We start from the raw sequence: 26,340 nt of genomic DNA on the forward strand, positions 1-26,340 counted from the left end.
AACAACCAAGATGATACAAACCCGAATGTGAACCCAGGACCCATAGACCCAGCAATAGCCCAGATTCTCCAAATCTTGGCCCAACAAACAGTTCACCTGGCACAACAACAACAACAAAGACAGACCAATCCCTAGGTAACTTTCAAAACTTTTCAGGAAGTAAACCCACCAGAATTCAAGGGTTCCTTAGAGCCAATTGAAGCAAATGTGTGGTTAAAGGAAATAGAGAAGGCATTTGCCTTGGTAAAAGTGAAAGAGGGGCAGAAGGTTAAGTTTGCAAGTTACTATTTGAAGAATGAGGCCACCTACTGGTGGGAGATGGTGAAGACATTGGAAGGTACAGATGTTATTACTTGGGAAAGGTTTAAGGAATTGTTTTTAGAAAAGTATTTTCCTCAGTTTGTTCAAGATCAGATGGAGCTGAAGTTTTTAGAGTTAAAACAAGGAACTATGTCGGTGGCAGATTATGAGAGTAAATTTGAGGAATTGTCAAGGTATGTGCCGTCGTATGTTGATACTGATAGGAAGAAAGCTAAGAGATTCCAGCAAGGCTTGAAGCCATGGATCAGAGGGAAGGTAGCTATCTTTGAATTGGAAACCTATGCAGGAGTTGTACAGAAGGCTATGATTGCGGAGACAGAAAGTGAGATGTCACAGAAGGAGAAAGAGAGCAAGAAAAGGAAGGTTGAGAGAAGTGAGGGTCAGTCACAACCAGGGAAGTTTCCAAATTTTAAGAAGGGCAAGTTTCAGCCAGGGAGAAATTTTAATTTCAGGGGACAAAATGCAGGAGACGGAGGCCAGGGCAACCGTCCAGCTAATGTGAATCAGCCGAATCAGTTGAGATTAACTTTTCCAGATTGTCAAGTTTGTGGAAAGAAGCATGGGGGAGTTTGTAATAAGTTGAATGTGGTATGTTTTAAATGCAACCAGAAAGGGCACTATTCGAGGGAGTGCCGAAATCAGCCAGCAAGAGAGCCAACAAATAAGGACCAGCCTATTCGAAATCCAGCAGTGAAGGTTCCAGCCATTGGATTTACGTGCTTCAAATGTGGAAAGCCAGGGCATATGGCCAGGGATTGCAAGACATCAGCCCCAGTCAGTAATGCATTGAGGATTATGGGATCTACCCCAACAGTAAATGAGACTCCAAGGGCCAGAGTATTTGACATGTCTGTAAAGGATGTGATCCAGGATACAGATGTCGTGGCAGGTACGCTCAATGTGAATTCTTTATGTGCCAAAGTGTTAATAGATTCAGGAGCAACTCGATCGTTTATTTCACAAGATTTTGTTAGTAAGTTAAATTGTCCAGTTAAGTATTTAAATGAAATAATGACTGTGGAATTAGCAAATCAAGAACGTGTAACTGTGAATCAAGTTTGTGGGAATTGTGAGGTTGAGATTTCTGGTAGTAAGTTTTATGTAGATTTGATACCATTTAAGTTAGGAGAATTTGACGTTATATTAGGGATGGATTGGTTATCTAAGCACAATGCCCAGATAGATTGTCGAAATAAGAAGGTAATGGTGAAGACGCCTGACGAAAGGATAGTAACGTTCAAGGGCCAGAAACAAGTAAAGAAGTTTTTAATCATAATTCAAACTAAAAAGTTATTACGGCAAGGATGCAAGCATTTTATAGCCTACATGATTGACAAGAGTCAGGAGCCAGCAAAACTTGAAGATATTCCAGTAGTAAATGAATTTCCAGACGTGTTTCCCGACGAATTGCCAGGACTTCCTCCAGATAGAGAAATTGAATTTGCGATCGACTTAGCACCTGGAACAGAACCAGTATCCAAGGCCCCGTATAGAATGGCGCCCGTCGAGATGAAAGAGTTAGCGAAGCAATTGCAAGAGCTGTTAGAGAAAGGAGTAATAAGACCCAGTGTGTCCCTGTGGGGTGCACCGGTATTATTTGTCAAGAAGAAAGATGGAAGCATGAGACTGTGTATCGACTACAGGGAGCTCAACAAGCTTACAATCAAGAATAAGTATCCGTTACCTAGAATTGATGATTTGTTTGACCAATTGAAGGGAGCCAAGTATTTCTCCAAAATCGATTTAAGATCGGGATATCATCAACTGAAGATCAAGCCAGAAGATATACCAAAGACAGCTTTCCGAACAAGGTATGGACATTATGAATTTCTAGTAATGTCTTTTGGATTAACCAACGCCCCGACAGCATTTATGGACCTGATGAACATAATTTTCAAGGAATATTTGGACAAGTTCGTTATTGTATTTATAGACGATATTTTGATCTATTCAAAGACGGAAGAGGATCATGCGGAACATTTAAGGACAGCTTTGGAGATTTTAAGGAAAAAGAAGTTTTATGCTAAATTCTCGAAGTGTGAGTTTTGGTTACAGGAGGTTTAGTTCTTAGGGCACATAGTTAGTAATGAAGGGATCAAAGTGGACCCGGCAAAGATCGAGGCAATTACGAATTGGGAAAGAATGAAAACACCCACCGAGGTAAGAAGTTTCTTAGGATTGGCGGGATATTATCGTCGATTTGTTCAAAATTTCTCGAGGATTGCCACACCATTAACAAAGCTTACGCGAAAGAATGAGAAGTTTATATGGAACGACAAATGCGAGGAAAGTTTTCAGGAGTTGAAGCGACGATTAATCACGGCACCTGTTTTGTCACTTCCAGATGATCAAGGGAATTTCGTAATTTATAGTGATGCTTCTCACAAAGGATTAGGATGTGTTCTTATGCAGCACGACAAGGTGATTACGTATGCGTTAAGGCAATTGAAACCACACGAACAAAAGTATCCTACTCATGATTTGGAACTAGTAGCCATAGTGTTTGCTTTGAAGATTTGGAGACATTACCTTTATGGAGAGAAGTGTGAGATTTATACGGATCACAAAAGTTTGAAGTATATATTCACCCAGAAGGAACTTAATATGAGGCAAAGGAGATGGTTATAATTGATCAAGGATTATGATTGCTTGATTAATTATCATCCCGGTAAAGCGAATATTGTAGCAGACGCGTTAATTCGGAAGGAAAGGTTAAATTTGTTGTCCGTACCTGAAGAGATATATAAGGAATTTCAGAAATTGGAATTGGAGATTTGAGTTTGCAAGCCTGAGGAAGTAAAAGTGTATAGTATGACTTTCCAACCGGAGTTATTAGAAAAAAATAAAGAAATGTCAGGAAGATGTAATGGATCAAGATATAAATCGTTTGGTAGGGGAAGAGTTATGCACGCAGAAAGATGACCAAGGTATTCTGAGGTTTTCATCTAGAATTTGGATTCCACCGGTGACAGAGTTAAAGAATGAAATTTTACAGGAAGCACATAGTTCAAGATATTCCATCCATCTAGGAAGTACCAAAATATATAGAGATTTAAAGAAGAATTATTGGTGGCCAGACATGAAGAGGGAAATTGCGGAATGGGTTAGCAAATGTTATACCTGTCAGAGGGTTAAAGCAGAGCATCAGAGACCAAGTGGATTGCTACAACCATTGGAGATTCCAGAACGGAAGTGGGAACACATTGCCATGGATTTTATAGTTGGATTACCTAGGACAAGGGATAATCATGATGCCATTTGTGTTATAGTGGATAGACTTACCAAGCCAGCTCATTTTCTGCCTATAAATGAAAGGTTTTTGCTCGACAAGTTGGTCCATATGTACCTAAAGGAAATTGTAGTTCCTCACGGAGTTCCCGTGTCTATTGTATCTGATCGAGATCCAAGGTTTAATTCAAGATTTTGGAAGAGTTTTCAAGAATGTTTGGGAACAAGATTGAATATGAGTATGGCCTATCACCCGCAGACGGATGGCCAAAGTGAAAGAACGATCCAGACAATCGAGGACATGTTACGTGTTTGTGCTATTGATTTCAAAGGAAGTTGGGACGAGCATTTACCCCTGGTAGAGTTTGCTTATAACAACAGTTATCACGCCAGCATTGGGATGCCACCCTATGAAGCCCTTTATGGACGCAAATGTAGATCTCCAGTATATTGGGACTAAGTAGGAGAACGCAAAATACTCGGACCTGAATTGGTGCAGCAGACAAAGGAAGTTGAAATTATCCAGAAGAGATTAATAGCCGCACAAGATCGTCAGAGGAAGTATGCAGACCAGTCAAGGAAGGACATGGAATTTGAAGAAGGGAGCTTGGTATTATTGAAAGTATCACCATGGAAAGGACTAACGAAGTTTGGGAAGAAAGGGAAGCTAAGCCCAAGATATGTCGGACCTTTTGAGATTTTAAAGCGCGTTGGCAAAGTAGCTTATGAGTTGGCGTTACCACCGCACATGGAGCACATTCACAATGTCTTTCACGTATCAATGATTAAGAAATACAATCAAGACTCCAGGCATGTAATAGAATATGAGCCAATAGAGCTTCAGGCAGATTTGTCATATGTAGAGAGTCCGATAGAGATTCTAGAGGAGAGAGAGAAAGTATTGAGAAATAAAGTGGTAAAGTTAGTAAGAGTATTATGGAGAAACCCAAAGGTTGAAGAGTCAACCTGGGAATTAGAAAGTGATATGAGAAAAAAAGTACCCTCATTTATTTTCTTAGGAGATTCTGAGGACAGAATCATTTTAAGGGGAGAAGAATGTAATATCTGGGATATACTGTGTAATTATTTTTGCTAATTAAATAAATATTATGTGTGTCCAGTATCCATTCTGTGAATTAATTGTTAAGTGTTATTTGTATTTAGATATTCAAAAATATTATTAATTGAGTATTTTAATTTTTATATGTCCAAAATAAAATATAGATAATTGTCATATCTTCCTAATTATTTTTATGTTGATTTATGAATTTATAAGAATCATATGAATTTTATAAAATCTTTTTCCAAGTATTTAAAATCTATTTTATCAAAACGGGAACCAACCGACGTCAACCGTTGTTACAATTTTGGAACCCGAAACTCTTCCGAGAACTCCTTCCTAACCTAATTGTAATATTCCGAGCATTTTCTATGTTTCGACTTTTTCGATCCGACGTACGGTTTGTCCTGCGCGGGTCCCGGCGCAACATTTTCGATACAATATTCGTTTTGGTAAATCAATAAAACCCGTATTTTCGATAAACGAGAGCTTTTTATTAAAATATCACAATTATCACTTCGTAATACGTGTAACCAGGCGCTGAGACCAAGACCGCAGTATAAATTGTACTGATTTGGATAATTATCCCGAAAACCGATACCGTTTGGATCAGTTTTTACAAATAAACGTACCGTTTTGTATCCGGAATGATCCAACGGGATACTAATATTCCGTAAATATAAATAGCCTTTTTTCGTATTTTATTTCGTATCAAAATCATTTGCAGATAGTTAATTCTATAATTTTCAGAGAAAAGCCCTAATTACATAAACTGTTCTAAGAATCAAACAGCAAAACGAAGGCGTTACCGATCTCTGTTTTCAAAGCTTGAGTAACCAAAACGAAGGATTTGAAGTGTTCTATCAGATTCTGAGCTTTGTTTCACTGCAGAATCAAAGGTTTATTTTCTGGAAATTTATTTATTTTCGAATTAAATTTATTAAAAATATGAATTTTTGTTCGGATGATTGTTTGTATGATTTGATGATTGCATGTTGTAGAGCTTGTTTTCCTGATGATTTTGATATATTATACGTCGGATTTGGAGTTCAATAACATGTTCAAATTTGAGTTTGATTTTCGAATTTTAAAATTAGGGTTTATAACCCGTATGAATGTTCTTAATTGAAATTTGGGGGTTTCTTATTCTGAAATAGATTGATGTTGTGGTATAGTGTATTGTATTCTCTGTGAAATTTGCAATCTAGTCGTACAAGTTTCATGAATCAACGAGGTCTGTAGAGAAGGGAGTTGTGTTTTGAAGTTTACGTCGAACCCGCCGGAAACCGGCGAGTTTCTTGATCAAATTCCGGCCAAGTCCGGGGTTATTGATGAATTTTGATTGCAGATATAGGTTCCTGGTGTTGTGTAGTTTAATTCTGGAGGTGATGGTGGTGGGAGGATGCCGGAGGTGAGTTCTCCGGCCACCCCCGATTTTCCGGCGACTGAAACTGCAAAATTGCAGTTTAGTCCCTGTATTTTTTAAGATGGTAAAGTTTAGTCCCTGTAGTTTGCAAAGTTTTCAAAAATAGGATTCCTGTTTATAAAATGTTTAAAAATCATATTTCCTATTTATTTTTACTATAAAAATTCATTTTTAATTTCTGAAAATTCTGAAAATTATTATTTTAATTCCGAAAATTATTTTTAATTCAAAAATAAATCTGAATTAATTAGTTAATTAATTTTAGTTAATTTTTAATTAATTAATTTGTCAATTAATTCGAAAATTAATTGATTAATTGATTTAATTAATTATTAATTGATTTTAATCAATTATTTAATTAGATTTAATTATTTAATAATGATTTAAAAATTCCGAAAAATAGTTTCGAGCTTTAAAATATTATTCTAAATTATTTCCAAAGCTCGATAATTATTATAAAATTGTTTCGAAGCCAGAATTGGCCAACCGAATCCTGTTTATTAACCCAAAATTGATCCAACGACCCGTTTTAATTCCGAAAAAATGTTTTAAAAATTATTTTAAATACCCGAAGCCTATTTATGACGAGAGACTTCTTTATAAATGACATATCATTGATTACGTGATATATTATGTGTTATATGTGACTTGTTGATTGACTATTGATCTATATATTCAGTGTTTACTTGATTATTGCGTAACTTTCAATCCGATTAATCGGATTTGGGTAAAACGAAGGGTAGATAGAAGTATGTGTTGAATAGAATCCTATGAGTTGATGATTGATGGATGCTTATGATATGTGAGCAGAAGAGGCAAGACGTAGGAAAGGGAAACGGGTAGTTGAGGAGTAAGACGATTGTGATTGGAAGCGAGTGCAGAATAGTAAGCTAGTACCAGGCAAATGTTCTGAACTTTCTTGAGATATTGTAGTACTTGATAACCCTGTGATATTGCAAGTGCTTTGAAGCACAGAAACCTAAACCCTGATTCCAATTATTGTTCTTGAGCCAGGAACCATATTCTTTCTAAGCCACTGATTATTGTATACCCAAACACGAACCCCAAATCTACGATACTACTCCACAAATACATACAAACTAAATACCAAATGCTGAACTGAATTACTTATATACTCAACCCATGATATCTTATGCTTTGAAAGACCAAATCCTTGAAACCCTGAAATATTGATTCCTTTGTTATCCAATTCTTTCATTACCCAGCGTCCAAGCTTTGAAATTACCTTGTTGATCCATACAAGTATTGAAATCCTTTCATTGTTAAGTACTCACTGTTGTTAATAATTCTAGTTATTGTTTATTATTGTTCATTTTGTTATTATGTTAGAATTGGATTATTTTTATAAAATTGTGGACCAGCTTCGTGGTCAGACCATATAATGGTCAAGTTAGGCCAATGTGTGCCTTAGATCCAGTAGTTAGAGCAATGATGTGTGCTTTGCTCGGGGTTAGTGCGTGACTGATCAGCAGCCTAACCTTGGTTTTTAAAGTAAAAGTATAATATCCAATTCTAAATCATAATCCATTGTTCACTTGATATCATAACCATATTCACTTGATGATCATTATTCTCAGTTTTGTCATTGTGACTTGCTGAGCTAGTTAGCTCATTTGTGCAATGTTGTCTATATTCTTTCCAGTTAAAAAGGAACCAGTTGGTAGCAAGGATCCCCAGTCCAACGCGAGAGCTAGGGATTAAGGTTGTTGAAGCTGAGCTAGTAGGCTTTTCTTGGAATAATTTAAGTTATAAAAGTTTGTAATATGTTTAATACTCAGTTGAGTTTGACTAGTTGGGATTTGATCTGTATGTAATATATTAGATGTGTTTGGCTTGTGTGCATACTTTAACCTGTTGCGATCCGTGGTAGTTGGTAGGTAGGGTCATTGCATATTATTATTTTCTTTATTATTGTTAGAAGCAGGTTATAAATGAGGTGTGTGTGTGGACCCCAAACTTCTGACCCGGGTTTGGAGGGCGCCTCAGGAGGTGAGTTCACATGGGATAAAAGTAAAGGAAAAGATAATTGGGTGAATGAAAGATTGGATATGGCTTTTGGAACGGGAAGTTAATGGTAAAAATTTCTTCTCTGTATTCTTAAAGTAAATCATGTAACCTATTCGGATCATGAGCTAATTCATATAAGTCTTTTTATGTATCTATTTTCAGGAAATAATTTCATTTTCGGTTTAAAAACTCATGGTTAAAGGAACCATCTTTTATAAAGTAGGTAACAGATTACTGAAAAAATCTCCCCGCAACACACATCTTGCCTAAATTACTTTCAATATCCTCGTTTATGTCAAAGGGGGCAGAAATTTCTTTCATAAATTTAGGGATAAAGTAAAGCATCAAAAGAAAGTGTTTAACAATCTTAAAGATTGTGAAGATGATGATGGCATAATAGCTTATTTTGAGGAAAGGGCGAGACTCAATGAACTATTACTGCATGAGGAAGTGTATTGGAAATAACGGGCAAAAATATTTTGATTGAAGGAAGGGGACACTAACTCTAGGTTCTTTCGTGTACATGCGTTGAATAGAAAGAAATCAAACAACATTGCTTATTTGATCAATGATGAAGGTGATAAAGTGGATAACTTTGATCAAATAAGTAGTTTAACCAAGAAATACTTTGAGGGAGTGTTTACAGCAGATGATGGTATCGGTACACATGATGTTTATCCAAAACCAAGTGTAATTATGGAGACACATAATGAGAGACTTACACCAACAATAATATTTAAGGAATTCACACTTGCTCTGAAACAAATGCACCCAGAAAAAACATCTGGGCCTGACGGGTACAGTCCTGCATTCTTTCAACATTTATGGGAGTTGGTTGGCAGAGAAGTGTTTACTTGCTGCAAAGAATGACTTAATGATGTAGCGTTTCTAGCGGAGCTTAATAATACAAATCTGGTTCTGATTTCAAAAAAAGAGAGTATGGAGAAACTCTCAGATGTTCATCCTATCGCATTGTGCAATGTTTTATATAAAATATTGGCTAAGGTGTTAGTCAATAGATTAAAGATTGTGCTCCTAATTACAATTTCAAAGAACCAGTCCACATTTTTTAGGGTCGAAGCATCACGAACAACATTCTTATAGCCTTCGAAATGATACATTATATGAGAAGGAAGAAAGGCATCCATGAGGGAGAGGTGGCGTTGAAACTCAATTTAAGCAAGGCTTATGATCATGTGAACTGGAATTATCTATGGAACATGTTGAGAATAATGGGTTTAATAAGAAGTGGATAAAATAGATGCAGCTCTATATCACTACATTATAGTACATGGTGTGTCTAAATGGTAAGCTCATGGATCCTATAATTCCCAATAGAGGGTTAAAGCAGGTAGACGATCTTTCTCCTTACCTCTTTCTTATGTGTGTATAAGGGTTTTTTCATTCCCTTAATGTCAAAGCAATAAATGGTGATATTCATGGTTGTCAAATTAGTATGTCAGCCCCGGCAGTAACTCATCTTCTTTTTGCAGATGACAACTTCTTATTTTTCAAACGAACTGTTGAAGAGGCTCAAACTATTAAGGATTTATTTATCTCATATAAACAACAATCAGGTCAAGCCGTTAACCTTCATAAATTCGAAATCTTTTTCAGCTAACGTATGAAGAGACAAGCAACATGAGATCACAACATTATGGGGGTGCACAATGATCTACAGGATAATAAATACTTGGGACCACCATCACTCATTGGAAGACCGATGAATAAGGTTTTCAGTTTTATTAAAGAGAGAGTGGAGAAAAGAATTCAAGGATGGAGCAACAACAAACTCTCAAGAGCTGGAAAGCCAGTCATGATTAAGAATGTAAGTCAATCGACCTCGTCATACTTCTTTACACGAGGGTTGCTCATCATTCAAAATTGGGATGCTATTAAGGGATGAAAGGGGAAACTTTGTAGCTGGTATAAACAAATGCATTGAAGGAGAAGTTTCGGTGATGGAGGTTGAGGCAACAAGAGTTCATAAAGCTCTTTGTTGGATTGTAACCATGACTTTTAAAAATACGGTAGTAGAGTGTGACTTGTCAAATGTGATGAATGCGTTGCTGAAGAACAAGACATACTTTTTCTGAAGTTCGTATCACACTGGAACTGTTATAGGATTGTCCTACGATGCAAACCAGATTTAAGAGTTCAATATGTTTGACGATAAGCAAATTGTGTAGTTCATAATGTTGTTGAGCTACCTTGCTAGGTTGGAAGTGTAAAACTCATATTTTTTTCCCTCCTCCTCCCTGTGTCCGAGTTTATTTTGTGGGTTTCTTCTTTCTATTAATGAAGGTTTTGTTTCCAAAATAAAATTTAATTAACTACAATTCAATATCTTATCACATTAACACATGAACTTAGGGGGAGCGCGGGTCGGATCGGGGCGAGTTTTAGATAAAACCGAAACCGCATACCCTCGGTTTTTAAAATTTAAAACCGCAACCGCAACCAAAGTCATCAGTTCGGTTTCGGTTTTAAAAACCTTGGTTCGGATTTTACCTGATCGGTTTCGGTTATAAAACCACCTCCAATAAAATTGAAAAATTAAATACGAAATACAAAGTGACAAATAAAATACAAAGTAAAAAGTACGTTTGTTTGCAAATAAGAATACAAAGTCATAACAAATTAAAAGAATTTAACGTTAATTCATGATTAAAGAATATCAAACAAAATTTTTAAATGAATTCTTGACAAAAGAAGCTAGCAGCAGTGTTCATGCAGGGATTTGGAAGGCATATGGAGCCATCAAGGTTCAAAGATGACACTTTACCGGTTTGACAACACATCAAGTAGTTCATTATATTATGATCAGGGTTCAAGTGTAACAGTGATGTTTAGAAGGCTTTAAGAACTATTCTCAGTAGTGCTTAGTACTGACCTTCCCGTAGTGTTTTAGTTGACTGGACATGTTAAACTGCAGTATGTTTATATTGCATCTCAAGTAGGACATGTTAACTTAAAGTCCAATAGCCTGATTCGACAACTACTTGAATCAAAATGTACCAACAACAGAAACTAGGATGATGACTCAGTCTAACTCCATGTTAAAATTCCAAAAAAATCTCCATGTTAAAATTCCAAGAAAATTTTTAACTTCTGTTAAAAATTATTTGTATTTATTAATTTTTAAAACATATATATATATATATATATTAAATATATTTTATTTATTTATTTTTAATTAACGGTTCAGATCGGATTTTCTCGGTTTTGTTTTCACCTATAACTGAACCCGGATAATCGGTTTTGGATTTGGTTTTTAATTTTGCGATTTCGGTCTCTGATCGGATTTTTACGGTTCGAATTTTAACGGTTTTTGACAATTTCAGATTCGGATTTTTTCGGTTTTCTGCTCAGCCCTACATGAACCAACGATTCAATACCTAACAATATCACTGTTGGAAAAGGAATCTCAATATAATTAATTAGGATATAACAATTGTTAGAATTAATATTAATATAAATATTATTTCTATAGTTTGCTTTAAAAGAAAAATCTAGAAAAATCTTCAAGACTTTTCAGTTTGTGACTTTTCACTTTGGAGCCTTTTTACCTCCTTGTATTAATGGTGTGTTTTGGCCATTCTTGGAGTTACAAGTTTGAGCTCTTATAAAAGGAGGTCTCCCCCTCATGTTTGCACACACAAAAAAAAACAATTTTCCTCTCATATAGATATAAGTATATTTTTGGGCAATGATCAAGAGTGTTTTCAATCTATTTCTTTGTACTACACCGAAAAAATAGAAGTCGTGTAACCTTGGAGGTTGATTGCCAAGAGGCCGTATGTACGTAGCGGGGCAAATTCAACTTTAGGGCAGTGTTAATTCACGCCACGACTCCTTCATTCTCTCAAGTTCTTTTCGGTTTGCTCTCTTCTTTTCCTACATTCTAAAGTTGAATTTTGTGTTAGCATATATCTTATCTGCCACCATGAATTCCAATACTTTTATTCCTGATATGTCTAAATTAGACCCTTTTGATGGGAAAAATTATAAAATGTGGTCCGATAAGATGGAGTTTTTCTTGAGTCAAATTGGAGTAGATTATTGTCTCACTAAAGACTCAGCCCCTGAAAATTCTGGAAAAGATTTCGAGAAGGATAATAAGACTTGTCGTGGAATGTTATTGCATTATATGACATATGCTTTATATTTAATCTATAGCAAGTCCTTAAAGGCCAAAGAAATTTGGGATGCTTTAAAAACCAAGTATGGTTCTGATGATTATGGGACTAAGAAATATGCATGTAGTCGTTGGCTAAATTTTCGTATATCTGATGATAAGCCTGTTCTTCAACAAGTTCATGAGTATGAATATTTATGTGCTGATATTATTGCTGAAGGAATGAAAATTTGTGAAATGTTTCAAGCTAATTGTCTTCTTGAAAAATTACCACCATCTTGGCAAACATATGTTCATTCTATGAAGCACAAACAGAAGGACTTCACTCTGCAAGAGTTAGTGTCTCACATCAAGATTGAGGAACAAAATCGAATTCAAACAAATGAAACAACACTTGGTCATTCTTCATTTACTGCTAATCTTGTTGAGTCAAAAGATGCAGGTCATACGAAAGGACCAAAAGGTAAAGGTCCAAATCAGTTCCATGGCACTAAAATGAAAAATAAGAACTTCAAAGGGAGAAGGCAGTTTAAAGGAAATTGCTTCACTTGTGGAAAATTCGGGCATGCCGCAAAGGAGTGTAGGCAAGGAAAGGGACCTGGTTCAAAAACAAAGGAAGACAAATCTCAGACTCAGGCCAATCTCACTGAAGAAATCATAGCTGCTGTTGTATCTGAAGTAAATTTGGTGAGCAATATTTCTGAATGGGTGGTGGATACCGGTGCAACTCGTCATATTTGTTCAAATAAGGATATGTTCCAGGACTATGATAAAGCATCTGATGGAGAATGTGTCTTCATGGGCAACTCAAGCACTGTGAGTATACTTGGAAAGGGAAAGGTTTCTCTTAAACTTACTTCTGGAAAAACTATTGCTTTGCATAATATTTTGCATGTCCCTGATATTCGTAGAAACCTGATTTCTGGAGCCTTATTGAACAAAGCTGGTATTAAATTAACCTTTGAATCTGATAAACTTGTTCTTACTAAAAATGGTGATTTTGTGGGCAAAGGCTTTTGTAATGGTGGGCTGTTTGTACTTGATATTTTGACTGATAATAAAATTGCTACTGCTTCTGCTTATATTGCTGAATCTGTTACCTTATGGCATGCTAGACTGGGTCACGTAAATGTTGCTTCTGTGAAAAGGCTTAAACAACTTAGGCTAATCCCTGAATTCAGCAATACATCTTTTGATAAATGTGAAGTATGTGTTGAAGCAAAGCACCCTAAAAAGGCCTTTAATAAAATCGGAAACCGGTCTTCGACATTGCTTGAATTAATTCACAGTGATTTAGGTGACTTTAAGAACACTATGAGTAGAGGAGGTAAACGTTATTATATTACTTTTGTGGATGACTTTTCACGATTCACCAAGCTCTACTTGTTGAGTTCGAAAGATGAGGCCGAAGAAAAATTTCTTATTTATAAGGCTGAAGTTGAGAAACAATTGAATAAAAATATTAAAAGGTTAAGAACAGATAGGGGTGGTGAATATGATGGAGCAACTCTAAAGAAATTCTGTGAACTTAATGGGATTATTCACGAGGTTACAGCACCATATACGCCTGAACAAAATGGGGTAGCTGAACGAAAAAATAGAACTCTTAAAGATATGATGAATGCTATGCTTATCAGTTCAGGAATGCCTTCTAATATGTGGGGTGAAGCTATTTTATATGCTTGCTATGTGCTTAATCGTGTGCCGCATAAAAAATCTGATAAAACTCTTTATGAATTATGGAAGGGTTTCGCGCCCAACTTGAGTTACCTTAAAGTGTGGGGGTGTTTGGGAAAAATTGGGCTCCCAGATTTTCAAAGAAGTAAAATTGGTCCCAAGACTGTTGATGGTATTTTTGTTGGTTTTAATGGTGGTGCATATAGACTTATTCTTAAAGATGCATATGGTTTTGGTCCATTTAAAGAGTCAAGAGACGTTGAATTTTTTGAGCATATTTTTCCTATGAAAGCTAATGTGCAATCATGTTTAGCATCTGGATCTTCTTCATCAGTGTCACATCATAATATTACATCTACCGATGCAAATCATGAGCCTAGAAGGAGTAAAAGAGCTAGAGTCGAGACTAGCTTTGGACCTGATTTTCTAACTACTTTTTTGACTGAAAAAGAGTTTGTAGGTGAGCAGGAGATAAATGTTTTCATTCTTGAAGAAGACCCTAAAACCTATGAGGAGGCTATGAGATCAATTGATTCTAATTTTTGGCGAGAGGCTATTAATAGTGAAATTGAGTCCATTATGAATAATAATACTTGGGTTTTATGTGATCTTCCTCGAGGTTGTAAAGCACTGGGAAGCAGGTAGATTTTTAAAAAGAAATATAAATCTGATGGATCAATTGAAAAATACAAAGCCAGGTTAGAGGTTGGTGGACATCGACAAAAGAAAGGTGTTGATTTCTTTGATACTTACTCTCCCGTAGCAAATATTTCCACCATTAGAGCCTTAATAGCTCTTGCATCTATTCATAATCTCATTGTGCATCAAATGGACGTGAAGACTGCCTTTTTAAATGGAGATTTAAATGAGGAGATATACATGAAGCAACCAGAAGGATGTGTTGTCCCGGGATATGAAGACAAGGTATGTCGGCTTATAAGATCATTGTATGGCCTCAGACAAGCTCCGAAAGACTGGTATGAAAAATTTCATCAAACTATCATCTCTGATGGCTTCCAAGTAAATGATTCTGATGCATGTGTTTATTCTAAATTTGATCAATTTGGTTGTGTGATCATATGTCTATATGTTGATGATATGTTAATTTTTGGTACCAATATTGATGTGGTAAATACTAGCAAGGCCTTCCTAAGTTCCTGTTTTGATATGAAGGATTTAGGAGAGGCAGATGTGATTCTTGGCATAAAAATTACTAGGAATTCATATGGGTTGTCGTTAAACCAGTCTCATTATGTTGAGAAAATTTTAAAGAAATTTAATCAATTTGATTGTACCCCTGTGAAGACACCATATGATCCTAGTATTCATTTGAAAAAGAATAAAGGTCATAGTGTTTCCCAAGAAGAGTATGCCAAGATAATTGGAAGTGTAATATTTTTGATGAATCATACCAGGCCTGATATAGCATATGCTGTTAGTAGACTGAGTAGATACACTCACAATCCTAATCGTGATCATTGGGGTGCTTTGATTAGATTGTTGAAGTATTTAAAGGGTACTATAAATTGGGGTTTGCATTATCAAAGAAGTCCTCATGTTTTGGAAGGATATTGTGATGCAAATTGGGTGTCGGATAATGATGAGATTCAATCTACTAGTGGTTATGTATTCACTCTTGCTGGAGCTGCTATATCTTGGAAATCTTCAAAACAAACTTGTCATGCTAAATCCACACAAGAATCTGAGTTTATTGCGTTGGAGTTGGCTGGTCAAGAAGCTGAATGGCTAAGATGTTTACTTGCTGATATTCCTTTGTGGGGGAAGCCAGCTCCATCAGTTTCAATGCATTGTGACTCACAAGCTGCAATGGGACTAGCGAATAATCAACTCTACAATGGGAAGAAAAGACATATTCGCTTGAGGCATGCTATAATTCGAAGTCTGATCAGAAATAATGTGATATCACTCGAGTATGTAAAATCAGAGAGGAATATTGCAGATCCTCTCACCAAAGGCCTTTGTAGAAAATTAGTGTTGGAGTCAGCACAAGGAATGAGTTTAAAGCCTATTGTGGAGTGAATTGTGATGGACACCCATCTTAAACTTGTTTAAGTTCAATGGGTCAAACGAAATCATAAAAGAACTCATGTTTATATACTACTACCATTCCTATTAATAAAGTGATGTAGTATTTTTATTATTGTCACATGTGTTAGGATGAGCTAATGCTCTTAATAAGTTCATAGTCTCGTAAGAGGTGGTTTGCGACAATACAAACTTGATGAACTTACCTATGTGAATGTGGGGCTATTGCCCAACCCCTTATGAGAGTTCTTTGGCGAAGGACCTCTAGAGCGTTCACGAAAATTCAGGTACAATGCGGGGGCACTTATATAAAAATATAATTTGCGAAATCACTTCTTGATTTGAGAAAGGTTAAAGTGCGCAAATATGTTTTCACTAACTTCCGTGAGAGGTTCAAGGATTTTTCTACCTCACATGGTTTTGAGGCATGTTTGTATGCACCGGTATCAATTCAAGTCCACAAGACATTGGTGCTTAAGAAACCGACTATCCATTGCCCATTAAATTACTTAAATTATTTTTCTTTTGCAGCATGTGGGGGAATGTTAGAATTAATATTAATATAAATATTATTTCTATAGTTTGCTTTAAAAGAAAAATCTAGAAAAATCTTCAAGACTTTTCAGTTTGTGACTTTTCACTTTGGAGCCTTTTTACCTCCTTGTATTAATGGTGTCTTTTGGCCATTCTTGGAGTTACAAGTTTGAGCTCTTATAAAAGGAGGTCTCCCCCTCATGTTTGCACACACAAAAAAAAACAATTTTCCTCTCATATAGATATAAGTATATTTTTTGGCAATGATCAAGAGTGTTTTCAATCTATTTCTTTGTACTACACCGAAAAAATAGAAGTCGTGTAACCTTGGAGGTTGATTGCCAAGAGGCCGTGTGTACGTAGCGGGGCAAATTCAACTTTAGGGCAGTGTTAATTCACGCCACGACTCCTTCATTCTCTCAAGTTCTTTTCGGTTTGCTCTCTTTTTTTCCTACAACAATATCACTCTATTTATTGAAAAAATCTAATAAAAATAAATAAATCTAATTAATCTTATTTGGATTCCTTTTACTAATCAAATACTCGAATCTAGTTCCTTTAACGCAAAGCTAATTCTTGAAACTATACAAACTTTAAAATCTCACCCACCGTTGCACACAATTGTAACCTAGACGGCTGGACATGTATACAGTACACACTATATATACAATTTTACATACATGTTTTGCACCTCCCTCCTTTCTCATCCTGCTCTAAACTAAAACCCTCAAAAACTCAGTTTTAAATAAACCCTAAAACCCCAACATTGCCTTCATCACATACTTTTCGTTACCAAGATTTTCGTTGCTTCATTGTAAGTCATCTATATCCTTATAATTACTTGCATATGTTGTTTTTCTGCGTGATTGTGTTTCTTGGTTTGTGCAAGAACTCTATATTTTTATCAAGTTCTTGATGATTCAGTGTTTGTTATTAATTGTTCTTTTCTTATATGCTCTGTTGTTATTTCAATTATGGTATCTGATTTTGTTTTTCTTAGTTGATGTTGATATGTATTTGAATTAATGTTATTGGGATTTTTGAGGAGTTCCCCCCTTTAAAAGAGACATTGTTAATTTAATCTTTTTCTTTAATATCGAGTATTATTATATTTTTTCGCCATTAGGGGTTAAAGGTCAAAGCAACAGGTATTAAGGAACGGATAGAGTATATGTTTTGTTTATTTTGATTTGGTAGGTTTCAGCTGTTAATGGCATTGGGAGTTCTTATTGGAAATAAATTTGTAAACCTTTTGTTTGACGGTTGGCAGGCCGTAAATTTATATTGAGGGCCAAAGGCCATACTTAACTTGGTCGGAAAATCGATTAAGCCTTTATAAGTATGAACTTAAATGTCCCTCTACTTGTATTATCTTGTTTTCATCAGTCCTAATAAGTGGAATTACAAATGATTTTTTCTTTGCAGAAAAATGATATTCATAACATTTTAGTCATACGATAATCCCTGGAAATATCAAAATTAACGATTGATCATTTTCCGATAACATTGTACAAATGCAATCCAACATCTTGTTATGGTGACACGGAAAACATTGAAAATTGAAAGACTGAAGTTTGAAAAGAAAACTAATAAATGCATTGCCATCAGTGGCGGAGGCAGGAGGTTTACCTCCTGGGGGCACCGTACAAGTATCGGGTTATAAATTTAAGTTAAATATATAATTAGATGTAATAGTATTAGAAAAATCTTTAATCGCCATATTTATAACAAACAACACATATTTAGTCCAAGAAGTAAAGTTTTTTCAATGCTTGTTTGGTGGGATGTATTCATTCCCTAGTCCCTACCCAAGTAAAAGGGGCAGATGCTGTACTTTTTCTCCCCTGTCTGATTTACAAACCTAAGAGGTCGAAACCGGGGACACCACAGAAAGATTTATATGCTGATGTTATTTGATTTGTGGGTCCTACATTTTTTTATAGAAGTAGTGGGGCACGTGTCCCCAGGGGTCCCAACGTGATTCCGCCACTGATTGCCATGGTAATGACGTTTAGCAACGTCAAAAAAGTCAATATTTAAAAGGTGTATTTAGTTCAAATTAAGTTTTAACGAATTATTCTAATTAATTTCAACTTATTTCCTTTGCTAATCTAACCTTATTTAATTTAAACTTGTATCCTTTGCTACAATCGATAAGTTCAATGTTTCCTTTACTGCACTTAAATCTTTAACTGTTACACACAATTGTAATTTGTAACCTAGGCGGCTACACATTTACATATACTATATGTATATACACTTCCTCCCTCGGTTCCAAATCCACTTCCTCCCTCATCTTCATCTCCCCTTTAAAGCTAAAACCTTTACATATTAACAATAAATTCGTAAAGCTTTTGTTTTTGGGTTGTTAGGTAGAGTGTAAAGTAATATAAAGGCCAGGTTGGATTATTTTAATTAAGGTAAATTACAGTTGATGTAAAAATTACAATAAGTGAAATAAGTACATATTTGTATATTGTAAAACCAAGTCATATTCACTTATTACAAATAGTCAAATAGCAAACTTATAAGTAAATTTCAATCTATTAGTGGCGAACATACCCTAATTAAGACAATTTACATAATTTTTCTTTCATATTAAGTTAAATTCCCTGTTATTCTTGAAGATTTGGGAAGATGTTGCATTAAATTTTTTTATGTGGTTTTGTTTTTTGGTCAATTTTGCATTTTGAAGACTAGTGTAGTAGTGTTATTCAATCGATGGTAACATTAAGTCCCTCCCAGTGCATTGTTTTCTGATATCTTTTTTCCATTCTGTTTAATGTATTTTTACAACAGTCATGGAGTAAAAGTGGTTATGCAGGCTGCCCACATTATGATTATTATTGAAATTTCGTGTATCGCATGTTTGTAAACTTTAGAGATTTCAAAAAATAGTTATGAGGTTGCGGAGATCTGCCCTTGTCATAGTCCAAGCGTTCCAAGTTGAATACGGTTTTCAAATCCCAAAATTGTTGTACTTTACATAGGAGTCATGTACAAATTAGCATGTTGTCCAGGGGTTTAAATCCTGGCTGCACGTATAGGGTTTTTTTATGAATTTGGAAAAGACAAATCCCACTTAGTAATCGTAGCTTTATTCCTCAAAGGAATCATTCTGGCTGTCAGTTTGGAACATACCTTGGTGCACCTGCACACATTAAAAATTGCTTGATAAGCATATAGCACAAATGCATATTACTGTGACTAATATTTGCATATATCATATCCCTCAATTATAAGTCACGCTAATGATAAATTCTTCCATATAATTGTTTATTTTATGTCATTTATCTTCTTATGCAGGAGTTTACGTATGTGAGATGGCCATGCCAGCTGATAGTAGTGAGTCACTCCGAGATGATCAACAGCCTAACAAGCGCAAGAAAAAGAGGTCTATAGTTTGGGAGTACTTCTCGATTAAAAAAATTGGTACCGACTGTACACGAGCTTACTGCAACTCCTGCAAAAAGTCATTTGCTTACATTAGCGGCTCAAAGCTAGCAGGAACCAGTCATCTGAAAAGGCACATTAAGATGGGTGTCTGCTCAGTTGATCATCGCAATAATGAGAAAATAAGTCAATTAATTCCATATACACCAATAAAGACTGATAGCACCGCTGTTGATACTATACCTCCTAGACGACGCTACAGAGGTATCCCAGGGCCATCTGTTCCCTTTAAGAAGGACACTTCCAGCCAATCCATTGCCAAAATGATCATTATGCACGAGTACCCACTTAATATCTTAGAAGATCATGGATTTGTTGAATTTGTTCGGTTACTTCATCCCCGTGTTCAAATGGATGTCAGTGGTGTCCAAGAGGAATGTGTCAACATTTACCACAGGAAGAAGCAGGATGTTATAAATAAGCTTAGTGGAGTCTTAGGACATGTTAATCTTGCGCTGGATTTGTGGGAATCAGATCAAGGCCTCTGCTACTTACTATTAACAGGCTATTTTGTTGACAGCCTTTGGAAATTACAAAAGCGTATCCTTAATGTTGTTATGCTACCATTCTCCGACTCAGAAGCTGCCTTCAGTCGTGCTGCTGTTGATTGCTTAGCTTCCTGGGGCTTGGAACATAAGATTTTTGCTCTTACTCTCGATGCTTCCTTCGTGAATGAAGCTGTACAAAAAAATCTCAGAGGTCTACTCTCAGTTATGAACCCACAAATTCTCAATGGTCAATTAATACTTGGGAACTGTTATGCCCGTTTGTTGAGCTGTCTTGCGAATGATGCTTTAGGTTCAATGAGATCTCTCGTTAAGAAAGTTCGTGATAGTGTAAAATATGTAACAACATATAGAGGCAGCGAAGAGGAATTTATTGAACTGAAGCAAAGGCTTCAAAACCCTAGCTCAAAGAGACTAACAATTGACGATCAAACAAAGTGGAATACTACTTACCACATGCTAGTGGCTGCCTCTGAACTCAAAGAAGTTTTTTCTTGTTTAGATACATCTGATCCAAATTATAAAGAAACCCTATCATTAGAAGAGTGGAGACTGGTGGAAATTCTTTGTGTATACTTGAAGCTTTTCTTTGATGCAGCCAACGTTTTATTAGCTCCAACACACCCAACTACCAATTTATTTTACCATGACTTTTCAAACATTCAACTTACGTTGGCGCATGCAGCCATGAGCCAGGATACTTTTACCAAGAATCTGACTAAACCTTTGTGGGAAATGTTTAATGAATATTGGAATTGTTGCAGCTTAATTTTCGCAGTTGCTGTGGTTATGGATCCAAGATTCAAGATGAAACTTGTGGAGTTCAGCTTCTCTAGGATCTATGGCGAGGATGCTGGGACCTGGATCAAGGTTGTTGATGAAGGTGTTCATGAACTCTTTGTTGAATATATTGTGCTATCACTGCCTGCACCTACTTTTGTTGTAGAAGACCATGAAGGCGTAAAAGTGGAGATGAGTCCAGAAGATGAAATTCCTGCTGGAGATAACCTTTCAAGTTTTGATGTCTATATATCGGATATAGCAGGAAGCCAACATATGAAATCAGAGTTAGACCAGTATCTGGAAGAACCTCTTTTGCCCCGAACACAAGAATTTGATGTTTTGAGCTGGTGGAAACAAAACGCACAGAACTACCCAACTCTCTCTAGAATGGCGGCAGATATATTGTGCATCCCAGTTTCAACAGGTGCTCCAGACTCGGTGTTTGATACTGTAACCAAAAAAATGGACAGCTATAGATGCTCGCTAAAGCCTTCTACTGTTGAGGCACTCATATGTGCGAAGGATTGGCTTCAGTATGGATCCTAATCATTTTCAAACTATACATTTCAAATGTAATTTTAGCTTTGCCATTCTCGTTTCCCTATTGTACGTGAATTGTCGTTGATCATTCTTTATACAAAGGCCCATTGGCCAGTTTTGACCTTCATACTGGTTTTGCTTTTAGTATTTAATAATGTTCTGAGTTGACATTTTTTTTGTTAATGCATCAAAGCTAATGCCTTTTTTGTCTTCTCTTTCGCGTATTTTTTCAAGCATGAACCATTGTTTTAATAGTAGCAAATACGCTCCGAGGACCATTCAGGGATAGCCTGGAGTCAAAACTTGATCCTCACCTTGCTCCGCGATAAGGGTAATGGAGTTAGATCCTCGCTCCATGCAGTTGTTGTGCTAATGCAAAATTCAATTCATATTTGTTATAATGTCAAGGCAGTGTATCTTTCATAAAGTCATGGCATTCTCACTTATGTTACCTTCACCGTTACAGAAGAAAAGTGTGTACATGGCTCCTTTTTCTCCAACCTATGGGTCTATGAGAGTTTACCTTCACTACTTTGCAAAACCAAATAATCCCGCTTGTCTATTCAATAACTGTAATTCCATGGACCAACTTAAGCAAATTCACTTGCAAATTATTCAAAGAGGCCTCAGCTCAGACGCTATAATATTTAGTAAAATTGTTGCCTTTTTGTGTGCTCATGAATCTGGCAGTATGGATTATGCCCGTCGCGTGTTTGACACAATACCCGAACCAAACATTTTCATGTGGAATACCATGATAAAAGGTTATTCTCAGATCAAAAGTCCTTGTTTTGCTATCTCTGTGTATATGAAAATGTTGGAAAATAATGTTGAGCCAGACAATTACACATTCCCGTTTCTACTCAAGTGTTTTACGCCTGGTGTTGCGTTAAGCTGTGGCAGACAGATACATGTTCATGTTTGTAAGTTTGGATTTGAATCTAATGAAGCTGTTCAACACGCATTAATACATATGTATTCACTATCGAATCAATTGGATATGGCCCGAGGGGTTTTTGATATGACGTTGAAGTGTGATGTGATGTTGTGGAATGTGATGATATCTGGATACAATCGAAGCAAGCAATTTGATGAATCAAGGAAACTTTTTAATTTAATGGAGAAGAGAAGAGTGTTGCCTAGTACGGTGACTCTCGTTTCCGTGCTATCAGCTTGCTCAAAACTAAAGGATGTAGAAACGGGTAGGCGAGTTCATCAATATGTCAAAGATCATAAGGTTGAGTCTACTTTGACATTGGAGAATACCTTAGTTAATACATATGCTGCTTGTGGTGAGATGAATATAGCTCTTGACATCTTCGAAAACATGAAAAAGAGAGATATAATATCATGGACTAATATTGTGAAGGGGTTTCTAAATGTGGAACAAGTTGACTTCGCAAGGAAATATTTTGATCAGATGCCTCAAAGGGACTCTATATCTTGGACAACTATGATTGACGGGTACCTCAAACTCAACAAATTTAAAGAAGTGCTAATGCTTTTCCGGGAGATGCAAACTGCTGGAGTGAAAGCTGATGCTTATACCATGGTTAGTATTCTTACAGCATGTGCACATCTCGGGGCCTTGGAATTGGGGGAATGGGTAAGAACTTACATTGACAAGAACAAGATCAAGAATGATATATATGTGGGAAATGCCCTTATAGACATGTACTTCAGATGTGGTGATGCAGAAAAAGCCGTGGAGGTATTTGATGAAATGCAATGCCGGGACAAGTTTACCTATACCACAATGATTGTTGGTTATGCCAGTAATGGACACGGTGCAGAAGCCCTTGTTGCTTTCAGTCAAATGCTACAAGAATCTATTGAACCAGACGAGATAACTTGTATTGGCGTGCTGTCTGCTTGCACACACACCGGATTGGTAGATGAAGGAAGAAAGTTCTTTGGTAATATGCGAGGCAAGTACGGGATTGAGCCCAATGTAACACACTATGGGTGCATGGTTGATCTTCTTGGTCGATCCGGTCATCTCAGGGAAGCATATGAGGTGATTAAGAATATGCCTATGAATCCGAATTCTGTTGTATGGAGTGCTCTTCTTGGTGCTTGTAGAGTGCATAAAAATGTAGAAATGGCAAAGACTGTGGTCAGGCACCTATTGCAGTTGGAACCCGAAAATGAGGCTTTTTACATTATTTTGTGCAATATATATGTAGTTTGCAACAGGTTGGAGGATTTGAAAGTCTTGAGAAAAATAATGACGGACAAAGGAATTAAGAAAACCCCCGGTTGCAGTTCAATTGAAGTGAATGGCATCATTCATGAATTTGTAGCAGGTGACAAATCACATCCTCAATCTGAACATATATACTTAAAGTTAGAGAATTTGAAAGAAAATTTAGTGGTTGCAAGCTATACACCTGAATATTCAGAAATTTTCCTCTTGCTGTAGAAGAAATTGTCCTCATCTACTATACCCATTCCCTTAATCAGCATGCCCAGAAGATAACAATGTTGTCTAATTAGTCTATGGTGATTTTGTACAAAATTGTCAGCATGTAGCAAAGTTATAATCTGAGGTACATTAAAGAGAAATGGCACTCAGATAGTCAGATTACAAATAATGAAACAAGAGTTATACCAGAGAAATCATCACAACTACACAGATGTTTAAAAGGCTTTTTAAGTACTTCTACAAACAGAAACTCTAAACATAACATGAATTTTGAATAGAGTGCTATAAAAGTCAATTTAGTAATCACATCAATTAAGAAAGCTGAATAGAAGTCTCAAATGGTGCCCAACTTGGTCTTTACCCAGAACCAGGGTCAAGCACAGGAAGCCGACAATGCAGACTGATTGATTTGTCTGTTTGATGTGTACCCGGAATGAAGAACTGGAAAATTACAGTTAAGCAAGCACCTTGTGGAGCAATCCCATAAAAAGCACAATCAGGTTTTGCCAAATGACATTGTAGACTCTTAAAGAAGTGCTTCACACTCACTTGCACCGACATTGCATCTCCTCTCTGTATAGCCCTTTCACTACGAGACTGGGCACTCAGATTCCGATCCTCAGCTGGAACCTGTGCTTTCTCCCCTATAACCAACAATTTCCGGAACTCAGCACCAAGAGTAATCAAACTTGTAGAAATCTGCAGATGGAGGTCCCCACATTTGCTGATAGAAACGCTGATCGGATCCCCAACATGCTTCATCCGATCCACAAAATTCTGCAACTGATTCATATCAGGAACTTGCACCAGAGTTTGAGGTAAATCTTGAGCAGTATCAAGAGCAGCTTGAAGTTCGAGTACATCAGATCTTGACAAAGGCTTAGAGATGGGCACATCTTGTATCACAGCAGATTTGTATCCCTTAGTCTCGAAAGTGAGAAATGGCATTGGCTGTTGAGAATGAACAGGAAGCTTCTTGACAAGTTTAATTTGGAGGCGGTTTGAGGTGGGCACAGCAGCAGCACCGCCATCGCCACTAAATTCTGCATAAATGGTGACAACACTACGTAGTGCTCGGTGGAGGAGGGAAAGATCAACAGCAAATGCAATACGATCTTCATTCTGGCTGGAAATTCGATAATCATCAAAAAGGGCTTCCTTTCGAAACTGAGCAATGGACTGGATGCCATCACCATTAAGGAGATTGTGGAGGAAAAAAGCATGGTCACGGGTAAGGTAGAGATGACATATCTTTCCCATTTTATCTAGGGCAGGTAAGAACCTCTTCTCTAAGAGGCTAATACCATTGTCTGTAAGAAATGCCTTGAACTTCATATTTCTCAACTGGATTTAACTAATCGGCAAAGCCAGTGGTTAACTATAAGATATCTGCAACACAAGCACTAGAATAAATAAACAAAATATTTTTAAATTTGACAAAATTCACAACCTACAGACCAATTTGGTGGTGGTAAATGGTAATGACTGACTCTGACATGACCCCGAAACACACACAATTTCCTACCCAAGTACAACGAAGAAACCCGAAACTCACACCCCTATGCAAAAGTAATTGAAACTTAAACAACACATCTTCACATCCTAAAGTCACAATACAGGAAAAAACTGGGAAACGAAACCCTAGGTAGGTGGCAAATGTGTATAAATTTTACATAAAGATTGAGTAAAGTAATAATTATTATTATTGTATATGAATGAATGAAAAAACGATGAGTGAGAAGAGAGAAACTATTACCTGAGGCTGAGCTTTTGGGGGTGATTGAGAGGGAAAATGTGATTGGAGGGAAATGGGAATTTCGGGTTTGGGCTTTTTGGGTTCAACACTGGGTTTCACTTTAAAGCACCAGGGCTTCTTATCACTAGCTGGGTTTATTCAGATATTTTCATTGATGCTCTATACGATATTAAAGTTATAAAACCCATAGTGACCCAAATTAGTGTTACATAACTTGAAGACATTTTTATTCCAAATTATACAAAATGATTATAACTAAAACCTCGTATAACTGGTAGTCTTAAATATGTGTTCACGTCAATATATAATTAAATGTCTTAAAATTTCCATAAAATAACCCCGTACATGGATCAAATTATCAATTGAGCTTTTAAACTAAATTTTCAATATTTCAAATTTAATTGACAATTTGTCCATAT

General features: G+C 36.3%; 3 protein-coding genes across 3 annotated transcripts; 2 read left to right on the top strand and 1 right to left on the bottom strand.

Moving 5' to 3' along the window:
- The first annotated feature begins 17,038 nt into the window (after positions 1–17,038).
- Positions 17,039–21,904, top strand: LOC141682704 (zinc finger BED domain-containing protein DAYSLEEPER-like). The gene is made up of 2 exons (XM_074487403.1): positions 17,039–17,272; positions 19,765–21,904. The coding sequence occupies exon 2, from the start codon at positions 19,782–19,784 to the stop codon at positions 21,744–21,746; it is 1,965 nt and encodes a 654-aa protein (XP_074343504.1). The 5' UTR covers positions 17,039–17,272; positions 19,765–19,781; the 3' UTR covers positions 21,747–21,904.
- Positions 21,905–22,041: 137 nt separating this feature from the next.
- On the top strand, positions 22,042–24,204 carry LOC141687332 (putative pentatricopeptide repeat-containing protein At3g15930). The gene has a single exon (XM_074492574.1). It carries the CDS (start codon positions 22,141–22,143, stop codon positions 24,160–24,162), a length of 2,022 nt encoding a protein of 673 aa, XP_074348675.1. The 5' UTR covers positions 22,042–22,140; the 3' UTR covers positions 24,163–24,204.
- A 141-nt stretch (positions 24,205–24,345) lies between these two features.
- On the bottom strand, positions 24,346–26,077 carry LOC141687333 (uncharacterized). Its single transcript, XM_074492575.1, has 2 exons — positions 25,922–26,077; positions 24,346–25,554 (listed from the first exon to the last, which is right to left on the bottom strand). Exon 2 carries the CDS (start codon positions 25,498–25,500, stop codon positions 24,523–24,525), a length of 978 nt encoding a protein of 325 aa, XP_074348676.1. The 5' UTR covers positions 25,501–25,554; positions 25,922–26,077; the 3' UTR covers positions 24,346–24,522.
- Between the last annotated feature and the right edge of the window lie 263 nt (positions 26,078–26,340).

The sequence above is a fragment of the Apium graveolens genome, chromosome 9 (genome assembly GCF_009905375.1).
Source record: "Apium graveolens cultivar Ventura chromosome 9, ASM990537v1, whole genome shotgun sequence".
In the NCBI taxonomy this organism is placed as follows: Eukaryota; Viridiplantae; Streptophyta; class Magnoliopsida; order Apiales; family Apiaceae; genus Apium; species Apium graveolens.